The sequence below is a fragment of the Tamandua tetradactyla genome, chromosome 1, assembly GCF_023851605.1.
Source record: "Tamandua tetradactyla isolate mTamTet1 chromosome 1, mTamTet1.pri, whole genome shotgun sequence".
Classification (NCBI taxonomy): Eukaryota; Metazoa; Chordata; class Mammalia; order Pilosa; family Myrmecophagidae; genus Tamandua; species Tamandua tetradactyla.
Window position 1 is genome coordinate 15830378 of NC_135327.1, and position 20279 is coordinate 15850656.

At 47.9% G+C, this 20279-nt stretch overlaps 1 protein-coding gene across 9 annotated transcripts; it reads right to left on the reverse strand.

Annotated features, from left to right (window-relative positions):
- Positions 1-1043: 1043 nt before the first annotated feature.
- On the reverse strand, positions 1044-15469 carry TGIF2 (TGFB induced factor homeobox 2). 9 transcript variants are annotated; one of them, XM_077169539.1, is made up of 3 exons: positions 15392-15469; positions 11447-11670; positions 1044-2011 (listed from the first exon to the last, which is right to left on the reverse strand). In XM_077169539.1, the coding sequence occupies exons 1-3, from the start codon at positions 15426-15428 to the stop codon at positions 1490-1492; spliced, it is 783 nt and encodes a 260-aa protein (XP_077025654.1). In that variant the 5' UTR covers positions 15429-15469; the 3' UTR covers positions 1044-1489. The 9 variants fall into 9 exon arrangements, with proteins under 9 accessions (XP_077025654.1, XP_077025660.1, XP_077025669.1 ...); XM_077169545.1 differs by lacking the exon at positions 15392-15469 and adding an exon at positions 15263-15362; XM_077169554.1 differs by lacking the exon at positions 15392-15469 and adding an exon at positions 15170-15283.
- Positions 15470-20279: the final 4810 nt, after the last annotated feature.

The window sequence follows — 20279 nt, forward strand, 5'->3', positions numbered from 1 at the left end:
TACTGGCAGGAGCCCTGACCTGTCTCTCGGCCCTATTGACAATGTTATTCAAAACAAAATTGTTTAGGCTACTAATAACCTAGGGTTAGTGTTTCTTAGGATATATATATAGAGGGATGTAGTGCTGTTCAACACTGTCAGTAATGAAATATCAAAAAAAAAAAAATGCAGGGAAGGTTGGGGAGGGAGGAAGAGTAAGACTAACTATGATCCATTTCACTGAAGTTCACAGCAAGGGCCTCTGCAACTCCAGTTTAAAGAAAGGTGCAACAAAAAGACACTGCAAATAGGCTTTATAACCCATTTCCAATCCCAGCCTCCTGTGGTGGCAGTTCCTTAGGGACCTCGGGACACTGCTATCTGGTCCCTCCAGGAATGGTTTCCTACCACAATTGTTGGAAAAGCTGCCTGTTCAGATAGGAGGGCTGCCTGACCACTAGATGGCTCACTTCTCTCCAAGTAGAAACTGCTTTTGACCTTCTGGCCCCACTACCCAAAAGGAATTTCAAACTCGGCTGCAGGGCAAAAACATTCAGGAATAATGGAGGGAAAACTTTCAAGAGAAAAAAACCCACTGCCTTGGTCTAGCTTATACCCCACCCCACCCCCACCCCCCAAACAGAATAAAAAACAAACCAAAAAACCACCTATCTGGTTTTATCATCCTTCTCTGCTCTGTGCTTAGATCTGGTCAGAAACTGTTGAACACTTTTCCCTTGGCTGTGGCTTTGTCCCGTTCTGTGCCTGATGCAGAAAAGGCAGAACCCGTTTTTTTCTTTTCGGTAAACCAAATAACCAACAATAAAACCACCATTTGGAATTTTCACACTACTGCAGAGATTTAGCTGGCCCCCCAAAGAAAAGGACTCCCTTCCTTGTAAAACAGCCAGTTGCAGTGGTGGATATTTCCCAGTTCATCAGACTCCATCATGCAAGGCACTCACTCATTCCCCACACCAGGGCTAACTACTCCCACTGATGCAAACCACAGCAAAAAGCGAACAATAACATAGTTTGGCGAAAATCTAAACATTCAACTGGAGTCGGTTCCATCTGCTGAGTTTCTTTTTTGTTCACACATAGGAACCTGGAATGTCCACACCTGTCTTAACACAGAGCTCTAACTCAAAGACACCTTGAAACCAGCATAGGTCTGAACCTGGCAGGTTCCGAGCCCAGCCCAGGAAACCCAACAGGAACAAAGGCATCTGGGGATTCTGTGGAGAAGCAGCAGCAGCATAATGACTGTCTCCCATCTCTTGGTCTCATCACTGTGAGGAGACCTGGAGAAACAGCAGTCAGCAGAGGAGAGGTCTCCATCATAGTGCAGTGACACCAGTTGGTATCTTCCTGCTGAAGACCTCTGGACAGAGGAAACGATCCTGATGTTTGGCAGTGATCCATGTAGAAAACCCTCTGTATGAAAGGGAACCAAAACGGAAACCCAGGACAGCTGGCTCAAGCCTCAGACACCCCTACTAGCAGATGCCTACTTGGGGTTTTTGGAGACTAGGGGGATGGGAGTGTGCAGTAAGGGAGTTGACGGGTCTTGCTGCTTCTGAAGCTCCATCTCAGCAGCCCTCTGTAGCGCCACCTCCACCAATAGCTGGAAGCTGCTAAAGTCCTCCTTGTCCTGCTCCGGGGGCGTGGGTGGTGGCGTGTTGAAGAGTCCACCTGTAGGGCTGCAGGCCTCAGCCCTTGTCAGCAGGGGGAGTGTGCTACCAGGAGTCACAAGGGGCTTGGGTGGCTCTAGCTCCCCCTGTGGGAAGGGAGCTGCTGTCTTCTCCCCCTGGCTTGGATGGATTGGCATAGAGCACACAGACAAGGAGAGCACATTGGTAGGGGTAGGTACAGACACAGCCAGCACTGAAGGGTTGTTGCCCCGGGGGAGGGTCATATCTGAAGCTTTGCCCCCACGGCGGGAAATGGTGAACTGGTTAGGGTCTTTGCCGTCCTTCCGAAGCATGTCTGGGAGAAGCCGCCGCCGGGCATTGATGAACCAGTTACATATCTGCAAAGAATATGAAACTAAGATCAGTTCACATAGAAACAGCTATGAAGTACCATGTTCCAGGCTCCAGGGACATGGTAACAAATAACACAGACAGGATCCCAGACCTCACAGAAGTTCACAGTGGGGAGAATTAACTAAGAAACATAAAACTGCAACTGTGATTTTGCCAATGAAGGGAAGGTACATGGTACTGTTAGAGATAATAAAGGACCCAACTGAGTCTTTGTGGACTCAAGGAAGTGTTCTCTTGAGATGTGAAGGATTACTTGGTTAGGTGGAGGATGAAAAACAACATTGCATTTAGAAGGATCATCTTGTGCAAAGACCCTGTGGCCAGTGGCAGTACAGTGCTTATGAGGAACTCAGAGAAGGGCCAGTGTGGTTGGAGCTTATGGTGTTAACTAGAGGTTACCTTTTATGATGAAGATTTGATTCTTTGTTCTAAGGACAATGGGGAGCTATAGAAAAGTTCTAAGCAAAGGAGTGTCTTGCTCTATGGAAAACAGAGTAAATTGGGAAAAGGGTAATAGTTCAGATGATGTTAAAAGAGATGTTGAGAGGAGGACAAATGTATGCTCTATTTTGAAAGTTGGAAACTGTAGGACCTGGTGCATGGTTGGATGTGGGTGAATGGAAGGAGAACAGACAGGGTTCTAGAGGAGGGTCTCAACACAGGCCAGAGAAGTAGCCATGAAGGGACCAAGGGATTGTCACTTAGAAGAAAAATTGTTTCCAAGCAAAACCAGTGGTTCCAGTTCAATGTGCATTCAACCAACATCCTCAAGTCTTGTTTCCAAAGCTGCTGAGAAAGCTACATGAACCTTGATCCTATCCCTGTCTACCCAACAGTTTTCAGATCAATCCTTTTGGACTTTATGCACAAGGCATGAAATTTCTCACTGTTAAGTGTTATGCTGCAAATCCTAAGGCACATCTGTTTGTTGGACGAAAGTCAGACAGGACCCTATTCAGATCTTAACATCTAGCTTGGGGGATACATCTAGCACCCCACCCCATTATCTGTCTGGACTTCTTAAGAGTCCCAGCTTCTTGGCTTTCCGATCCACTGGTTGTCAGTTCTTTCAAAAATGCAAATGACTGTCACTCCTATCCTAGAAAACTGCCATTTATCTCCTCTGGCGAATAAGATCAGACCCAAACTCTGAGCCTAGGTGTTAAAACCCTTCCCTATCAGGGCCTACTTTTATAGCTGACACAATCCCTTCAGCCATGTGAAACAGCTCATCAGCCTTCATTCAGGCTCTGCTTTTTTTCCCCCACAGTTCTATTCCTTTTTGTTAGAATATTATCTTCACCTGAGGAATGCCTACTCCCCTAAATCTTGGCTGATCTTGGATACTGGATATAGGGCCAGAACAGAGGAAAGAGATTCAGAAGACACCTCTATTTACCATGGGCTTGTGTAGGTGTGGCACAGTCTCTTTTCTGATGAATGAATGACGACTCAAGGGGTGGATAACAGTGTTCAGAAAGAGAGTGACTACAGTGCACATGCGAGAGCAGCAGGCACCTAATTGTAACGTCATTCCTGACCATCTGAAAGACCACTCTTACCCTCTGTACTCATATTTACTCCTACAGACCTGGAGATGTGACGAGAACAATTCTACAGTAGCTCACCTTGGCATTATTTAAAATAGTTATGGATTAGATCAGAAGTTTCTTAGCTGTATGGCTGGTGTAAGCTCCTGAATAAAAAACCTGTTTTAAAACATCACCTCTTTCCTTAACTAAGTAAATTTAACCCCATCATCTTCTCCAAGCCCTCTCCTTCCCTCTTTATCCTCCACTGGAGGAGCCATCATGGGGCAACAGCTGCTAACTCAGAAACAGGGGGAGAAGAGATAAACTATGGATATATGTATGGGGGGTATGGCTTGTGTGTGGCATGGTAGCATCCACACATCTAAGCATCTTTTTGAGAGCCTCTGCTGCTAAGTTTACCAATAACCACCATTTACTGAGCACTGAACATTTATATAATTTTCTTCTAATAGTCACATCAACCATATGAAATGAGTTTGATCAATTCCTATTTTACTTGTGAATATACTTAAAGCTTAGCCCGGTAAAGTCAGCAAGGATTCCAACTCCAGCTGGGGATTCCCAGACTGGGCCTTTAGAGCTGGAGGAGTCTCTCCTCTTTGGGGATTCAGACCACACAGCTACTTTTATTCACTACAATAGTCAAGTTAGCACTTCTTACCTTCTGTTGCTTCCCTTTCAAGGCTTCCTGTTCATTCAAATAATAATAACAGAGTGTCTACTATGTGCTAGGCTCAGTTCTTGATACTGGAGAAGCCTCTGCATTAAACGGCCGTGCATACTACCCCTGTGGACTTACAGACCATTTAGTTGTGGAAACTGGCAATAAGCAAATAAGTGAATAAAGGCTAGGAATGAAATAGACAAGAACAGAAGGATAACATCTAAGGACATCTAAAGAGATTTCTGTAGATGGGTTCTGGGAAGACTGAGACTTAAATGAGAAGGAGCCAATTATACAGAAAACTTAAGGAAGAACGTTCTATTCAGAGGAAGCAGCAAGTTGCAGTGAAGGTCCTGAGGTAGAAGTTTGGTTTGAGAAACTAACAGAAGGGGGAACAGCCAATGAGCTCAGCAGTAGGCAGGGCTCATCCTGCTAGGTTGAACATCACAGCAAACCACTAAAGGGTCTAAACAGTTGTCTGAACTTTACACTTTGGTCCTTCTCTGAGCCCTGACACATTTCTCTTCTCAGCTGATGCGTCAACAGATACTTAGGGAGCATGTGCTAAAGTATCAGCTGCTGTAAGGGGAAGAAAGGACAGAAAACCTTGTCCTGCTCCACACTGGGACCTGGGAACTGTGTGGGCTGCAGCAATGCTGAGCAGTCCTCTAAAATCTGTTGAATAGCTCAAAGACCCAGCTCTTCTCAAGGCTACTCCACCAGTTTCTACCCTACCTATCACCAGGCTTCTTTCTTGGCCCCTATCTGAGCAAGGCTTTGGACACTGCCTTCCCATGGGCTCTGCCTGTCTGCCTCTACCCAGCCAGAGACAGTCACCCATGACAGCTGGGGCCTGGAGCTGATGTGGCTCTTTGCCCAGCTAGCTGCAGCTGTGCCCACTCCACAGGTGACCTAGGGATAGCACCAGGTCCCTGGGCAGGGCAGAGCCAGAGCTTTCTGTGGCCCTCCCCTCTCTTTCCATTCCAGCCTAGGAAGAATCTGTCCCTGGAGTCCCCATTCACCCTGTTTGCCACTATGGCCCTCCCAGTACAAATGAACATGCATACACAGTGGGCACTGGCAGACACTTGCTGAGCTGAATATTGGTAAAAGTCAGGGTGGGAGTGGGGGGTTGTCCCAAGAGGTAGTGCTGAAGAGCTGGAATGAAGGGAAATAACTTTAAAAAGGCTTAAAGCAACACAAATTTATTATCTTACAGTTCTGGTGGTCTGAAATCTGAAATCAGGTTCACTGGCTAGTCAAGGTGTCAGCAGGTCTTATTCCTTCTGGAGGCTCTGAAGGGAGAATCCATTTCCGTGCCCTTTTCAGCTTCTAGTGGCCACCTGTATTCCTTGGCTTGTGGCTCTTTCCTTCATCCTCAGAGACCATCACTTCAACCTCTTCCTCTGTCATCACATCTCCTTCTCCTTTATGACTCCTCCTGCTTCCTTATACAGGGCCCTTGGAATTAAATCAGGTTTACCTGGCTAATCCAGGATAATCTTCCCATCTCAGGATCCTTAATTTGATCACATGCACAAAATCCTTTTTGCCATACAAAGTAACATCCCCAGGTTTCAGGGAATTAGGGCATGGTCACCTCTAGGGATGCCAAAACCCAGCTTACCACAGTCCGCCCTCTAGTCCCCAAAGGTTTACATCCATCCCACAAGCAAAGTACATTTGCTCCATTCCAACATCACCCAAAGTCATCATCTAAAACTAAAGCATCAGCTTAGTTTTCACCTAAATATCATCAGTTCAGAAGTCCCAACCTCATCATCTAAATCAGACGTGAGACTCTCGGTATGATCCATCCTGGGGCAAAATTCTTATCTGTACACCTGTAAAACTAGAAAACAAATTTATCTGTTTCTAAAATACAATAGTGGGACATGTATAGAATATAACAGTGATAGACATTCCCATTCCAAAAGGGAGCAAATGGAAGGAACAAGAGTCAATGGTTCTAGAAAATTTCAAAATCCAACCAGGTGAACTCCATTAGGTTTCAATACCTGAGCATTATCTTCTGTGGTTTGTGGCTCCACCCTCTGTGCCCTCAACTGTGTCCTCAACACACCTCACTCCCAATTAACAGAGGTGGGGAGTACCATTTGGTGGGGTATAACTCAGACATGGAGGAAAAATGCCTACTTGACCTTTAATGAAATGCTGAAAGTAGTGTTTTTCTTTTTTATTGTAGTAACATATATAAAACAAAATTTGCCATTTTAACCATTTTTATGTACAAATCAGTGGCATTAAGTACATTCACAATGTTGGGCCTACCATTAACACCAATAATTACAAAAAACAGAAACTCTGTACCCATTAAGCAATAGCTTCTCATTCCTTTTTCCCCTATCTCCCAGTAACCTCCAATCTACTCTCTGCTTTATGAATTTGCTTATTCTAAGATAACTCATACAAGTGGAATTGTACAATACTTGTCTTTTTATGTCTGGCTTCTTTCACTTACATAATGTCTTCAGGATTCATCCATGTTGTAACATGTATCAGAACTTTTTATTTTTATGACTGAATAATATTCCATTGTATACTGCATTTTGTTTAACCATTCATCTTTTGATGGACACAGGTTGTTTTCACCTTGTGAATAATCTTACTGTGAACATCCTGTACAATTATCTTTTTGAGTCCCTGCTTTCAGTTCTTTCAGGTATATACTTAGAAATGGAATTGCTAATTCATGTAGTAATTCTCTATTTAGTTTTTTGAGGAACTACCAAGCTGTTTTCCATTGTGGCTGTACCAGTTACATTCCCACCAGTTGTGCAGTAGTACTTCTCAGCACTTAACACATTCTTGTCAACACTTATTTTCCATCCTAATAGGTGTGAACAGGTATCTCATTGTGATTTCATTTCCATTTTCCTAATGACTTCTGATGTTGAGCATCTTTTCATGTGCATATTGGCCATTTGTATATCTTTGGAGAAATATGTACTCAAGTCCTTTGCCTTTTTAGATTAGGTTGTCTTTTTGTTGTTGTTGAGTTGTAGGAATTCTTTATATATTCTGGATATTAACCCCTTATCAGATATATTATTCCCAAATATATTTTCCCATTGTGTAGGTTTTTTTCACTTTGATAATTTCCTTTGAGGCAGAGAAGTTTTTTATTTTGATAAAGTCCATTTTATTTGTTTTCTTTTGTTGCTCGGGCTTTTGGTGTCACATCTAAGAATCTGTTGCCAAACACAAGGTTCTCAAGATTTTCCCATTTTTTTTCCTAAAAGTTAATAAGTTTAGCTCTTATATTTAGGTCATTGAGTTAATTTTTATAATATGGTATGGGATAGGGGTCCACTTTCATTCTTTTTGCATGTGGATATCTTGTTTTCCCAGCACCATTTGTTGAAGAGACTATTTTTTTCCTCATTGAGTGGACTTAGCAATTGATTGTTTGAAAATCAATTGGCCATAGTTATATGGGTTTATCTCTGGACTCTCACTTCTGTTCCATTGGGCTATATATTTCTCCTTGCACTAAAAGCACATTGTTTCTATTACTGAAGTAAGTTTTGAAATAGGGATGCGTGAATCCTCCAACTGTGTTCTTCTTTTTCAAAACTGTTTTGGCTATTTGGGGAAATTTTATTAAGCCCCTTTATTACCAGGCATCATGCCAGTCAATCTCACTTGCATTTCATTTAATCTGTACATAAGCCTGGAAAATAATGAGCAGTGTCTCCAAAGGACTAAAGAGGGAACTAGAGCTCAAACAGATGAATCAACTTGCCCCAAATCACACAGCCACTGAGTAGCAGAGTTGGGATTCCAGTGCAGACCTCCTGGCTTTAGGACCCCACTGCTGTTCTTGATCTGCTTTGCTGTCTCTTACCAAACAGAAGAATAGAGGGAACAGCTGAATAATCATTATTATGATCCTAATACCAAACACATGTTGGGTACAAAATCTATCAGGTGCCGGTCTAAACACTTCATGTCTAATTACTCATTTATTCCTCAATAGCCTATGAGACAGGTTCTGTGATGATCTCCATTTTATTTGAACAGATGAACAGATCAGAAGTTTAGTAATTTTTGTTCAATGTCATGAAGGCTTAGGGTTTGATCCAGGCTGCCGAGGGGAGGAAAGGCTGAAGAGAGTCAGCCTGAGGCCTCTACCTACCCCTCAGGTAGTGACATCAATCTCTCTATCCCACAGCTGCCTCCTCAACTACCTGTGCTACAGCAGGTGAGATTATTGGGTCAAAGTAACCTGGGTCAAGTGAAGTGGGAGAGACTACTGTTGTTGAGAAAGCAGTCTCAGGGAGGGGAGGGTTCTGGAGTAGACAGGCAGCTGTGTGGGCACCTAGCCCTGGTTGTGCCTCCCATTTTGGCTTGATTTTGAGAAAAGAATGGCAGAAGTACAACCTCCCCACACTTCTCGTGGCCAACAGAAAACTAGGCAGCCTACTGTCTCTATTTTGTCTTCTCATTCAATAGAAATGCACAGCTGAGGGGGTAAGGCAAGGGCAGGAGGCCTGCGTGCGCGTCAGTGCCAGCTGTGATAATGGGCTGTCAGGACCCTCTGTAGCTCCAACCCCATGCCTAAGTCAGGAAGAAAGCATATGACTTGTCCTCACTCAGGATCCTTGGGGAAGTGGGAGGGAGAAGGCCAAGGTGAATTCTGGACGCTGGGCCTCGGATAGGTCTGCCTGAAAGCCTGTCTACAAAATAGGGTCCTGTTTGAAAACCTGCTGCCTAGTCAGTAATTTTTTTTTTTTTTTTTAATCAGTGGCAGAGACGAAGGACAAGGGAGGAATCACTGTAGCAAATGAGGGTGGGAGATAACCCAGGAAGCTGGTGAAGGCCAAGAGGATGGGAGGAGGGAGTCTGACGAAGGCAGACCTAAGAAACTAGTGGGGAGAGAACGGAAGGCACAGAGCCGCCTCTCCCACACATCCCTGTACCACAAGTTGTGGGACCACCAGCATCCAGGTGTTCCTTCAAGGTAGGCAGCAGATTACATCAGAATCACCTTCGGGGTGATTTTTTAAAATTGTTAAGTAGAATATTTCTCATAAGCTTTATAGATCCAGTAGGGTTAGAGGGTGGGGTGGAATCAGGAAAGTGTATTTTTAAACAGGCTCCCCAAAGTTCTGACATTCAGGTTTAGGAACCCATGGTTTGGTCCACTGGCTTAACTTGTCTTTAAGTAAAAAGCTTACACAGATGATGAAAGGTAGAGGGACAGAGGTTGCCTGTGGCAAAAATCAAAAGGCTTTAAGGCCAGAGTGAGGAGACTAGCTCCAGGGATAAAGGCAGAGTCACTGCTGCCCTGGGGGCCAAGCCATCCTGCCTAGAAGGCTTCCGCTACTGTGGCCTGCCTCTGCCCCAGCTCCTTTCTGCCTTGTGCCCCCCCTCCTTCCACTGCAGTCCCCGCATTCCTGAGTGGTGGATGTCCCTCGCCTCCCCATTCCCTCACATCTGCCAGGACTTCCTTCAAATCAGCAGGCCTTTCCTAACCCCACACCAGGGCAGCTGGGCTGCTTACTTAAATCTCACAGATGGGAGGAAACACCCGACCCACGGGTAATTAATTAAGCTGAATTTTCGGATCCTTTCAATAATGTCTTCCCCTCCCAGGAGGCTACCTGAGGGCAGGGATAGTACCTGTTCTCCGACCACTGTGCTCCCCGCATATAGTACTGGGTGCGGCACATAGAACACCCCCAATCAAAATTGCAAAGCAAAGGAATGGGGGCTGGAACCTCACCTGCCAAGCTACCTTCCTTCCCCACAGAACATAGTTTGAAAACTACAACAGGGTGAAAATCCTTCACTTTTTTTTGGGGGGGGGGGAGGGGCTTACCAACTGCCCAGCCCTGGGCAAGTACCAGCAAACCAGTTAGTTAAATGACTCATTGACTTGCTAATGTGATGCTCCCGGGCAGGTTAAAGGAGACAATCAAAAGAGATGCCTCCGGGGGAGGAGAAAAAATGGGCTTGGCAAATGTTGATGCTTGCTGAAGCCAGGTGACTAGTACCCAGAGAGAGGTTCATTATAATATTCACTTACTTTTATTTATTTTTTAAATAGTATATTTGCTTACTTTGAACATATTTGAAAATGTCATTAATAAAAGCTGTTTACATTTCAAAACTTCAAGATGAGAAAAAGATTCATGCAGGGACTTAGTCAACTTTTCTTGATTGATGAGCCTCTACATTCCCTTACTTCTCAGGTCTTGCCTGTTGGCATTTCCAACACTTTATCTTAATTTTCTGTCATTTCAACAGTTATTTACTGAACACCTAACAGACACCAGGCCCCGAGCTAAATACTAGGGATACAGTGATAAACAGGACAACATCCCTGGTCTTTGTGCCTCTAGAGTTAATGTGGTCAAATGAGCAAGTACAGTCAGGGCTGTGGGAGACCACAGCTTTTCTAGGGGTTCAGGTCCCCCGGGTCTCCCTGACCTACTAGGTCCCAGGCTTGGCCAGTGTGCCTGGAGCATGGGGGCCAGGGATAAGTTGGTGTTATCATGAAGACAGGTAGTCAGTGAAAATAGAAGGGAGTGACAAACTACCACATGATGGTAGTGGTTTGGACCAGAGTGACAAAGAAGCCATATTCCAGATATATTTAAGGAGTAAAATTTATGAGTATTGGTGATTGACTGAACCAGGTGAGAAGAGACTGTTAAGGAGAACCCCTGCGAAAGGGAAGTGGCAGCTTGGAGAAGTTACCAGTTCTTAATCAGTGACTCTGAGGTGCTTTGAGAGACCTCCCAGCAGAGATGCTGCTTAAGCAGGTAAATGTATGGACTGAGGCCCACTTGAGATTCATCAGTTTCCACTGAGGGTCCCCGCTGCTCCTTATCTCTCAGTACAACTCTAGAGCAGGGTGCCACAGCAGGACTCTTTCCCAGCAGGAAATACTAAACTGTAATCTGCCTTTCCCAGAATCCTCCAATGGCTACCTTTTGCCCTGGACCAGCACTTCTCCTAGTGAGATTTGTGGATGTGTCATCCCAGGAAGTCCACTAGTTTTCTACAAGAAACGCTTTGCTTTCCTGTTTTCATTTTGACATAAGAGCATTGTGGCTTACAGTGATGTAGACTATTCAACCCCAGAGTCCAAGGCCACACAGTGAGTGACAGGGCTGGGACAGGACTACTACCCAAGTCTCCTGCCACCCTTCCCCCACAGATCCCCTCCTTACCTGCAGCACTGACAGGTTCGTCTGTCCAGAAAGACTCAGCTTCTCCTGCTCTGAGGGGTAGGCATTGTAACGGTGAAGGTACAGCCAGTCCCGGAGGATCTTCACAGATTCCTTGGGCAGGTTCCCTCTCCGCTTCCTCTTGCCCGTCAGGGAGAGGAGGCCTTCATCCTCGCCTAGGTCACTGTCCGACATGGTGATGTCGCTAGGATGGGCCTCGGGCAAGCCTGGGGCAAGTGACACAGGGGATGGGACATCATGACCATGTACTGCCTGGCACCTTTTCTGAGTCTGCCCATTACTAGAACCTGGGACTCCAGAAATGGGGGAGTCATAATTCAAAATTTCAGGCCACATCACAGCCAGGCAACTAGAAGGGATGACTCCAAAACTCCTCCATTTCATGACTGCTGAAATATATGGCAGCTCATTCATAAGCCATACCAGGACCAGAAATAATTACATCTGCCAGCGTGGTCTGCTGTCTTCCAGGCTTCACATTTATTATTTAATCCTTTAAAAGCCCTTGTGGGCGGGCCACGGTGGCTCAGCAGGCAAGAATGCTTGCCTGCCATGCCAGAGGACCCGGGTTCGATTCCCGGTGCCTGCCCATGTTAAAAAAAAAAAAAAAAAAAAAGCCCTTGTGAGGGAGAAACAATTATCATCATAATTTTATAGATGAGGAAGCCAGGGCCCAAGAGATAAAGAAAACTGCTCAAGATCCTAGAGTGATTAAATGTAGTTACCATATGACCCAACAATTCCATTTCTAGGTATCTATTTAAGAGAAATGTAAAAATGTCTACATATAACCTTATACACGAATATTTATAGCATTATTAATAACAGTCAAGAGACAAAAACAATCCAAATGTCCATCAACTGATGAATGGATAAATAAAATGTGGCATACCCATACAATAGGATATTATTTAGGCATAAAAAGGAATGAAGTTCTGATGATACATTCTGTGATGTGGAGTAACCTGAAAATAATATATATACTAAGTGAAAGAAGCTAATCGCAAAAGAACACATATTATATTGATTCCATTTAAATGAAATGTCCAGACTAGGCAAATCTATACAGTCGGAAAGTAGATTAGTGGTTGCCAGAGGCTAGGAACTTGTAGGAGGTGACAGCGTAAGTAAACAGTTTTTTTTTTAAATGATAAAAATGTTCTAAAATTGGTGATGATTGTATGTTTGTGAATATACTAAAAACCTTTGAAACATACACTGTATGATGTGTGAATAGCTCAAAAAAAAAGCTGCTTTTTTGGTCTTGTTTTTAAGACTGTATGCCAGAATACTATAGTAAAACAGAATTTGGAGCCAGGCAGTTTCCTAAGTGTGGGAGCTATACCATCTTGCCTCCCAGGTTTCCCAAGACCCAACAAGGAGTCTGGAAACTGTATAAATCACTAGGCCCTGCAACAATCCACACAATATTTTCTGAGCATCTACTGTATACCCTGCAGAAAGAGTGACAAGTCTTCCCTACTGGGTGTTTCCAAGACAGTCTTCTTTGTCATCAAGCCTGTAAGCCTGGTCTCGGACACAACTCCTCAAAATCCAGATGACTGAGCAAGACCAATCTCTGGTCCCTGCCCAACCCTCCTCTTGGCTGTGTGACCCTGGACAAGTCTCCTCCCCTCTCTGGGCTTGAGCTCCCTCTTCACCTGTCAAATGAAAGAAGGCATTTCCCTAGACAAATGAGCTCAGCGGCTTAGATCCCTGACAAAGTTTCCATCGACACATGCAAAATAGACTTACATTTTAAATGCTAAAATTCCAGGCCAAACTGATGCCAGAATCCCAATCCTCCCCTCATCCTTTTAACAGTTCTCCAGCCAGACTGGGCCAACAGACTCTGGCATCTCCTAGGTTTTGTTTCCTCAACTTGGGCCCCAGCCCAGATCTCTGGACCAGCCAGACCAAGCTTTCGAGGGAAGGGTCTGCCCTTCCAGCCAGGCCACTTGGAGGCGAGATGGAGGCTGGTTAGAGGTGCCACTCCTCCAAGAGCACAGACAGCCACCAGCAGGGCAGCTGGGATCTGGGCTCAGGGATGCAGCCCTGACTGGCTGTGAGAAGTTTACTCTAGGTTATCTGTACAAATTCCACCCTGGCTGCCAGCCAAGTTCCAGTCTGCAGAATGGCCGTGGGGATGACCCTTCAGTCTACACAAACCTCTCCGGCCTGGCTGTCCTGCACTCCAGACACGTTTTTCACACTTACACCCCCACACACACCCCTTCCTTACCAGGCAACTCTTAACAAACAGCGCTGGGAGAACTTGCACTGGCCCATCGCTCAGGTCCTGCAACTCAAGATTTTCACCGACATATATAGCACACACGGCTTGCAAAACCAACGCCTGGCACGAACAACTGTGACCCACATCGCTGGAACAATTCCTGGATATATGCCCACCCATGATCTTTCGGACGGAGAAAACACCAGACGTCATCGCACTGGCGATCGATCGGTTCTTACCTTAACTGGCTGGTGGCAGCACCCTCTCAACGCCAACACCCACTGCACACTCCGCCCCCACCCCACACACACACTCCCACCACGCCGAACAACAAGCTGCTCCCGGAACGAACTTTCTGACAACTCCCCCAGCTCGGCCCCGACCCTCCCCCGGGCCGCGCACTCACACTCACATTCCCAGCATTCACACAAAGCGCACAGCCTCCCCCGCGGCCCGGACCGAGTGGAGCACATGGCTCCCGGGGCGGCGGAGAGGAATCCGCTGCGTTCAGGGCTCCCACACCCCCAAGTCCCGACCCCTGGCCGGACTCCGCGCTCCAGTTCCCCCGAGGGCCCGCAGGCTTGGTGGGGCGGGGGCTCCGAAAGAAAGAAAACTCACGTGTCTATCCCGGGCCAGGAAAAAGTTTGGTTCCCACCCCCCTCCCCGATCGCCGGGCGCTCGCAGTCTCTCCGGGGCGCGGGGCCGGCCGAGCGTGCGCGCTCGGCTTTGTGCTCCGAACTCGGCCCGGAGGGGGAGGGGAGGGGGCTGGGCTCCCACCTCCGCACCGCCCCCCACCCCTGCGCCCAGACTCCATGTTGGCCGCCCCCTACCCCAGGGATTGCGTGCTTCCCGAGCCGGACGCTCGGCTCACACTCGGCCTGCCTAAGGGTTCCGGCGTGCACAAACTTTCCCCGGGTCGCTGGCCCCACACGCCGCGCTTGTGTGGCCCGCCTGGGAGTGACAGATGCCTCAGAGGCTGACTTTCCTTTGTTCCAAAGGAAAGGGGAACTCGCGCGGACTCCCCAGTCTCCCCAGCGCTTCGGACCCTCCCCGCCGCCCCCACCCCCAGCTGTCACTCTCAGCGGCCCCTCCGCGGAAGGGGGTGGGGGAGCGCTGCCGGCGGTTACCAACGTGCACTTTTGAAACCAAACAAACCACCACCCCCCCGCCGGCCGCGCGCTCCGGCCGGGGGCACCGCGGCCCTCTCCGGGATGGGATCCTAAGGACACGAACCCCTCGGAAGGGCCCCAGGCGAGCTTCCCCTTGGGGGGCAGTGGCCCCTCACCGGCCCCCGTCAGCACAGCGCAGTCGGGACTCCGGACACACTCGAGCTCACACACCCACAATCGCACGCGCTAGGAAGACGCCCCCTCCCCCACCCGGCCCAGAGAGAAACTTTCCAAGTTGTCCACACACCCCTCGCCCACATCTCTCCCCACACACACACCCCTTCTGCGCCCCGCACTGACTTTTCCGAGCGGCTTTCGGGCCCACGCGGCCTCACGCTCGGTCCGGGGCGTCCTGGCAGGGGGCGGGGGGCGCCGGGGCAGCGCGCCGCGTACCTGCCGGGCCTGACACTCGGCCTGACAGCTCCGGGCTGGAAAGCACCTCGCGGCCTGACGTCAGATCCCCTCTCTTCCCCCCCACGCTCTCTTCGCCCTCCCCCACCCGCCCTGAGGGAGAAAACAAACTTTGTGCGGAGCGCGGCGAGCTATGCCCACCCCCCATGGGGCGGGGCGACGGCGCGAAGGGGCTTTGCCCCGCCCACCGCGCCCGGAGGGGGCGGGGCCAAGAGGGTACTGTCTTCCTGCGCCCACCTCCCCCCGCAGGAATGCCACATGGCCTCGGAGGAGTGGTGGGAGCCCGGGAGCGTCCGCTTGGGGGCGGGAGGTGGGCGCGTTCCTCCTGTAAGCGAGCAGTTTCGCAGCGCCTACTGTGTGTGCTCGGGCTGGCCGTGGGGGCAGTGACCCAGCGGAGAAATAACGCGAATCCTGACTTTGTTTCCTCCTGCCGCCAGGATCGCCTGCTGGTAATATTACTGTTCCCATTGCACGGAGAGGAAACTGAGGCGCAGTTAGTGTGCCGATTTACACCCAGCTGGTGAAGGTCCAGGCTCAATGAGATGCCTTTTTGTTCTCAGGGGCACGTAGGGTCCGGAAGAAGACAGCGTGGTATGAAACTCCAGAGCACCTAGCACAGGGTCTAGCTCTTAGGGGCTGGCCAGAGTTAATAACAGTCAAAGCTTAAGGAGGTCCTTCGTGTATATCATCCAATTTAATCTCTGGTTTATGGGGTAGGTCCCTTTATGTGTAAATTGCTTTTACTCATCGATCACAGAGAGGTTGCTTGATTTGCCTTTGGTCACACAGCCTACGTCCTGCCTAGGTGGAGTCTGATAGCAGAATCCAATTGTGACTGGTTCCTGATTCCAGGTGGATCAGTCCTGAGCTCCCAGCGATCCTGGATCCTGCTTCTAGCACCCTCCTCCCTTTTCTCAGCTCCCTCTACCACATACTGTGAAGTACACACCCCTATTTACTGCCCCCAACCACTGCCTGCTGGGGAGATTTCCGTATCTCCCAGGGTCCAGCACAGAGTCTGCCTACCCAAACAGGCAAGGCCTTTTCTGGGCCTCAGTTTCCTCATCTGGGCCCAGATATCTAGGACCCTCGAGTTTGGAAATCAACAGCCTTGAAAATGGTATTTGGTCTTAATTATACTTTAGCAGTGGGGAACTCAGAACAAAAATGGGATTTTCTCTCAACATGCCCTGAGCCAATCAGAATGCTGATTAAATGCCTCGGTGCACCTGGGCTCCCCACGGTGCACCTGGCTCCCCACTGAAGCCTGCAAATGCTCAAACCTAGTTGGCCTCGCTGTTTTCCTCACAGCAGCACCCTAAGTGTCAGTGACACAGTTGCACCCGCTCCATTTCACAGATAGGATAGGGTAAACTGAGGCACCGAGTGGCGACCCCAAACAATTTCTTGCAGGAGTGGTACCTTGCCCACAGCTGTCTGAGAAGACAGGAGGCTTGGGAGTCTTGTTTTAGGTGAGAAAGGTGAGACAAACTGGGCGCTGGCTGCTGGGTCAGGAGGGGAGGCCTGGAGAGGAAGGCGGGTGCAGCCAGGTGACCCTGAAGCCGTCTCTGTCCCTGGCCGCTGCTCTTGAACTTGGTGCCAGGCACTGTGCTCAAATCCTTGGCCCATTTTGGGGAAACCACTGGGAACCTGGGGCGGGAGCCCAGACACCCCACCATGATGTTGCCAATGGCTGTCACTTAGGCCAGTGCTTCCCCAGTCCTGTACTAGGTAGGTGCTCTGGGGGAAAGACTTCCTCCCCTTAGCCTGCAGCAGAGCCAGATGACAAAGCAGCTTCTGGAGCCTCTCCCCAGACTCCGTGGAGGGGAATGTTTGGGGTGGAACACGGGGAGGCCCATGGTGTGTCAAGATTGCACCCTGTAAACAAATTCCCCAGGAAAAGCCTAAATACAGTTAAAGTTGGAGAATGACCAATTACCATATAAAGTCTCCCGACTAATAAAAGTATCAGGATTTAAAATGTGTGCATCCTCTAAGCCAGTAATTCCATTCCTAGGAACCTATCTTCAGAAATACCTATGCAGCAAAGATAAACACTTACACAAGATTGTTCTTTGCGGCACTATTCATTCATCCGGGTAGAAAATTGGAAACACCTAAGTGAGTCCCCCAGGTTGCTGACGGGTTAGAGCGCCTCCAGTGCCTGGTACGAGGGTGTGTCACGTGACTTGTTGGAGGAAAGGGGTAAGTGTGCGCGCCCTAGCCTAGGACATGCCGGAGGGCCTGTTAGGACAGTTGACAGTGCACCAGCCAGCAGGGGCTTTGGACATATCTGGTGAGAATTTTCATGGAAAAACCTTTTGCACCTGGGAAGTTATTTTTACTGTCATATTTCTCTCATCCAATTCCTCCTCCTCAGTCCCCCTCCCCTCACTGCTTTTCTTTGACATATGAAGAAATTTGGTCGCTGAGAAAAGGGACTTTGCCTGACAGTGAACCTGGGATCCTGACTTTTGAGGGTGTGGGGCTGGGCTGGGGCTGGGGGCAGGAGGAGAAGGGCATGGGCTCCAAGGGACGGCCTCCAGGGGCTGTTTTCCAAGGGCTTCCGGGAACTCAAGACCCCTGGGTTCAGAAAGGGGCTGGACAGGGGCCCGTAAAAAACCACGCAAAACAGGAAAAGATCAGCCACTGCACTTTCTGACTGGGGTTGATGGGAGTGAAAAAGGGGGACCGGCATTCCGTGGAAACCGAGCCTGAGAAGGGTTCTGTGGGGTGCAGGGAAGAGCCCAGCAAAGGCCAGCATGCTGGATTCGGTCAGATGGTAAGACCTTGAAGGCCTGGGTGAAGGATTTGGATTTGGTGAGGGGGGTGATCAGGTGAGGCAGCTCTGGGTGACTGAGGCTGGGGACGGGGTGGGGGGGAGGGGTCCCTCTCTGAGGTGGAGGAGACCTCTGGCTCTCTTGCATGAGGGTCTCAGGTGGACTTCCGTGTATCAGCCTCTTGCCATGTCTTGTTGATCAACCGTGATTTGCTCCGCTTTTCTCCTAGTTATTGAATATTCACCCAGCCAACTGTTGGGTGCCCACCGCGCATCAGGCTCTGTGCTTGAGACACACGGCCTAGAGGGTGGCTGAAAAGGACTTGGGATTTGGCATTACTAGCTGGATGATTGATTGATTTTGATTTTTGATACATGGGGTAACATGTATGCAATATAAAATTTCCCATTTTGACTGCTTTCAATTCAGGGGCAGGCCATGCTCCCTCTGCCATCGCCGGATGATTTGGGTAAATAATTCAGCCCCATTGAGCCTCAGTTTTCTCACCTGGAAACATCTGGCTTGGGAGAGGGTCAAAGAAAATATTAGCTTTGTGAAGACTGTAAGTGTTTATAGAAGAACAGATACAATGATCAGAATCATAGCTTTTGCCTCTAAAAACTGCGTGGCATTTGACAAGCAAAATCAGCTGAACCTTGGTTTACTTAAGAATCAAGGAGAGGGTTGGATGTGATAATCCTAAAGGTCTCCTCCTTTCTTGGCATTCTACCATCTAAGGCTTAAAAATCATTATTATGTTTCAAAATTTTATTGTGGTAACATAAAATTTGCCACTTTAACCATTTTTAAGTGTACAATTCAATGGCATTTTTTAAAGCAATATATGTATGTGTGTATATATATGCACATAAATGCCCTTTTCCCCTTAGCTTGGGCAACACTGGGATTTATTGTTTTTATTTTATCTTTACTGGCCTACGTGGTGAGGAGATTGTACATGACTGTATGTCTTTCTTAAATAGCCAGGCTAAGCTTTGTCAGTTATGCTTTGTCTCAGTCTGCCGAGACTGCTGTGACAAATAGCACACGATGGGCTGGCTTAAATAATAAGAATTTATTGTCCCGTGGTTTTAGAGGCTAGAGGTCTGGCATCGAGGTCTCAGCAGGCCGTGCTTTCACCTGGTCGCAGTGCCCTGCAGCTCAGTCGCAGTCCAAGACTGGACCAAGACTAGAGCTTGTCTTTTGTGGGGCGCACACTCGAGTATCTGAGTTTCTTCCTATGAAACAGTTTGCATGAGGTATTTCAGATGGGCATGAGTTCCCGCATGTTCCTGCAGGGGTGTGGTGGTGACCTGCAGGGAGGGAAGCCCCAGCCTCGCCCCCCACCGTGGCCCCCTCCCCAGTCTCCTAGACATAGGTGAAGTAGTCGGTGTTGGGCTTTTAATTTAGGAGTAAATTTAATTGAGGGATTTGATGTTCTAGTGCTTTGCGCTCGTACCAGTCACAGCCGTAGAGGGGCCACTGTTGGCCCTGGGAGAATAAAGACTGTTTTCTTCATTCGTTTTACTGTGGCTGGGTTGAGAGGGAAGGCAGGCCTGGTTTCATCTCTTTTTGTATGTGGGCATTTTCTTAGCTCCTGGAGTATTTTTCTAATCACAAAAGCAAATACACTGTGTTAATTATGGCAAGTTAAAACTCAGAGGCATACAAAGGAAGAGTGAATAATCTTTTCTCCTGGCCTCATGCCCACTCTCTTGCCTTCTCGGGAAGGCAGGTGTGCATCCCCCTCACCTTTCTCCAGGTTCCTGTGAACACGAGCAGCTATATCCACACAGCCAGGGAGGAGATTTCGCTCCATCCTCTTGCTCCTTCTTATTTGCATTTTTCCCTCCAGTTGTCAACAAGGTTGCAATGAAAATTTTCTATAGAAATATTCTTGCAATTCTGACAATGTCCTGTAATGGATTCTTGGAAGTGGAATTACTGGGACAAAAGAAAATGAATATTTTTATATTCCCGAATATGCCCCCAGAGGCTCCCCACCTCAGCTGCAGCAAATGTGATCAATTCTCTGTTACACTTTGCTCCTTTGATAGGTGAAGACTGTCTTTTGGTTCTTTTCATCTGTGTAACTAAGATTTAATCTGCATAAATAGTCAGATTGAACATTTTATAGTTTCCTCATTATTGGCTGTCACCTGTGAATTTCTCCACGGCTTTTTCCTGTTTCTCTTGTGGGGTCTTTCTGATTTGCAAGG

Bases quoted from the DNA above. Each gene is read 5' to 3' on its own strand.
- TGIF2 (XM_077169539.1), bottom strand. From the start codon at position 15,428: ATGGGGGGTGGGCATAGCTCGCCGCGCTCCGCACAAA. The intron at 11,671-15,391 runs GTTTGTTTTCTC...CACTTGCCCCAG, and splicing joins CTCGCCGCGCTCCGCACAAA to GCTTGCCCGAGGCCCATCCT. The intron at 2,012-11,446 runs GTAAGGAGGGGA...TATTCTTTGCAG, and splicing joins CGAACCTGTCAGTGCTGCAG to ATATGTAACTGGTTCATCAA.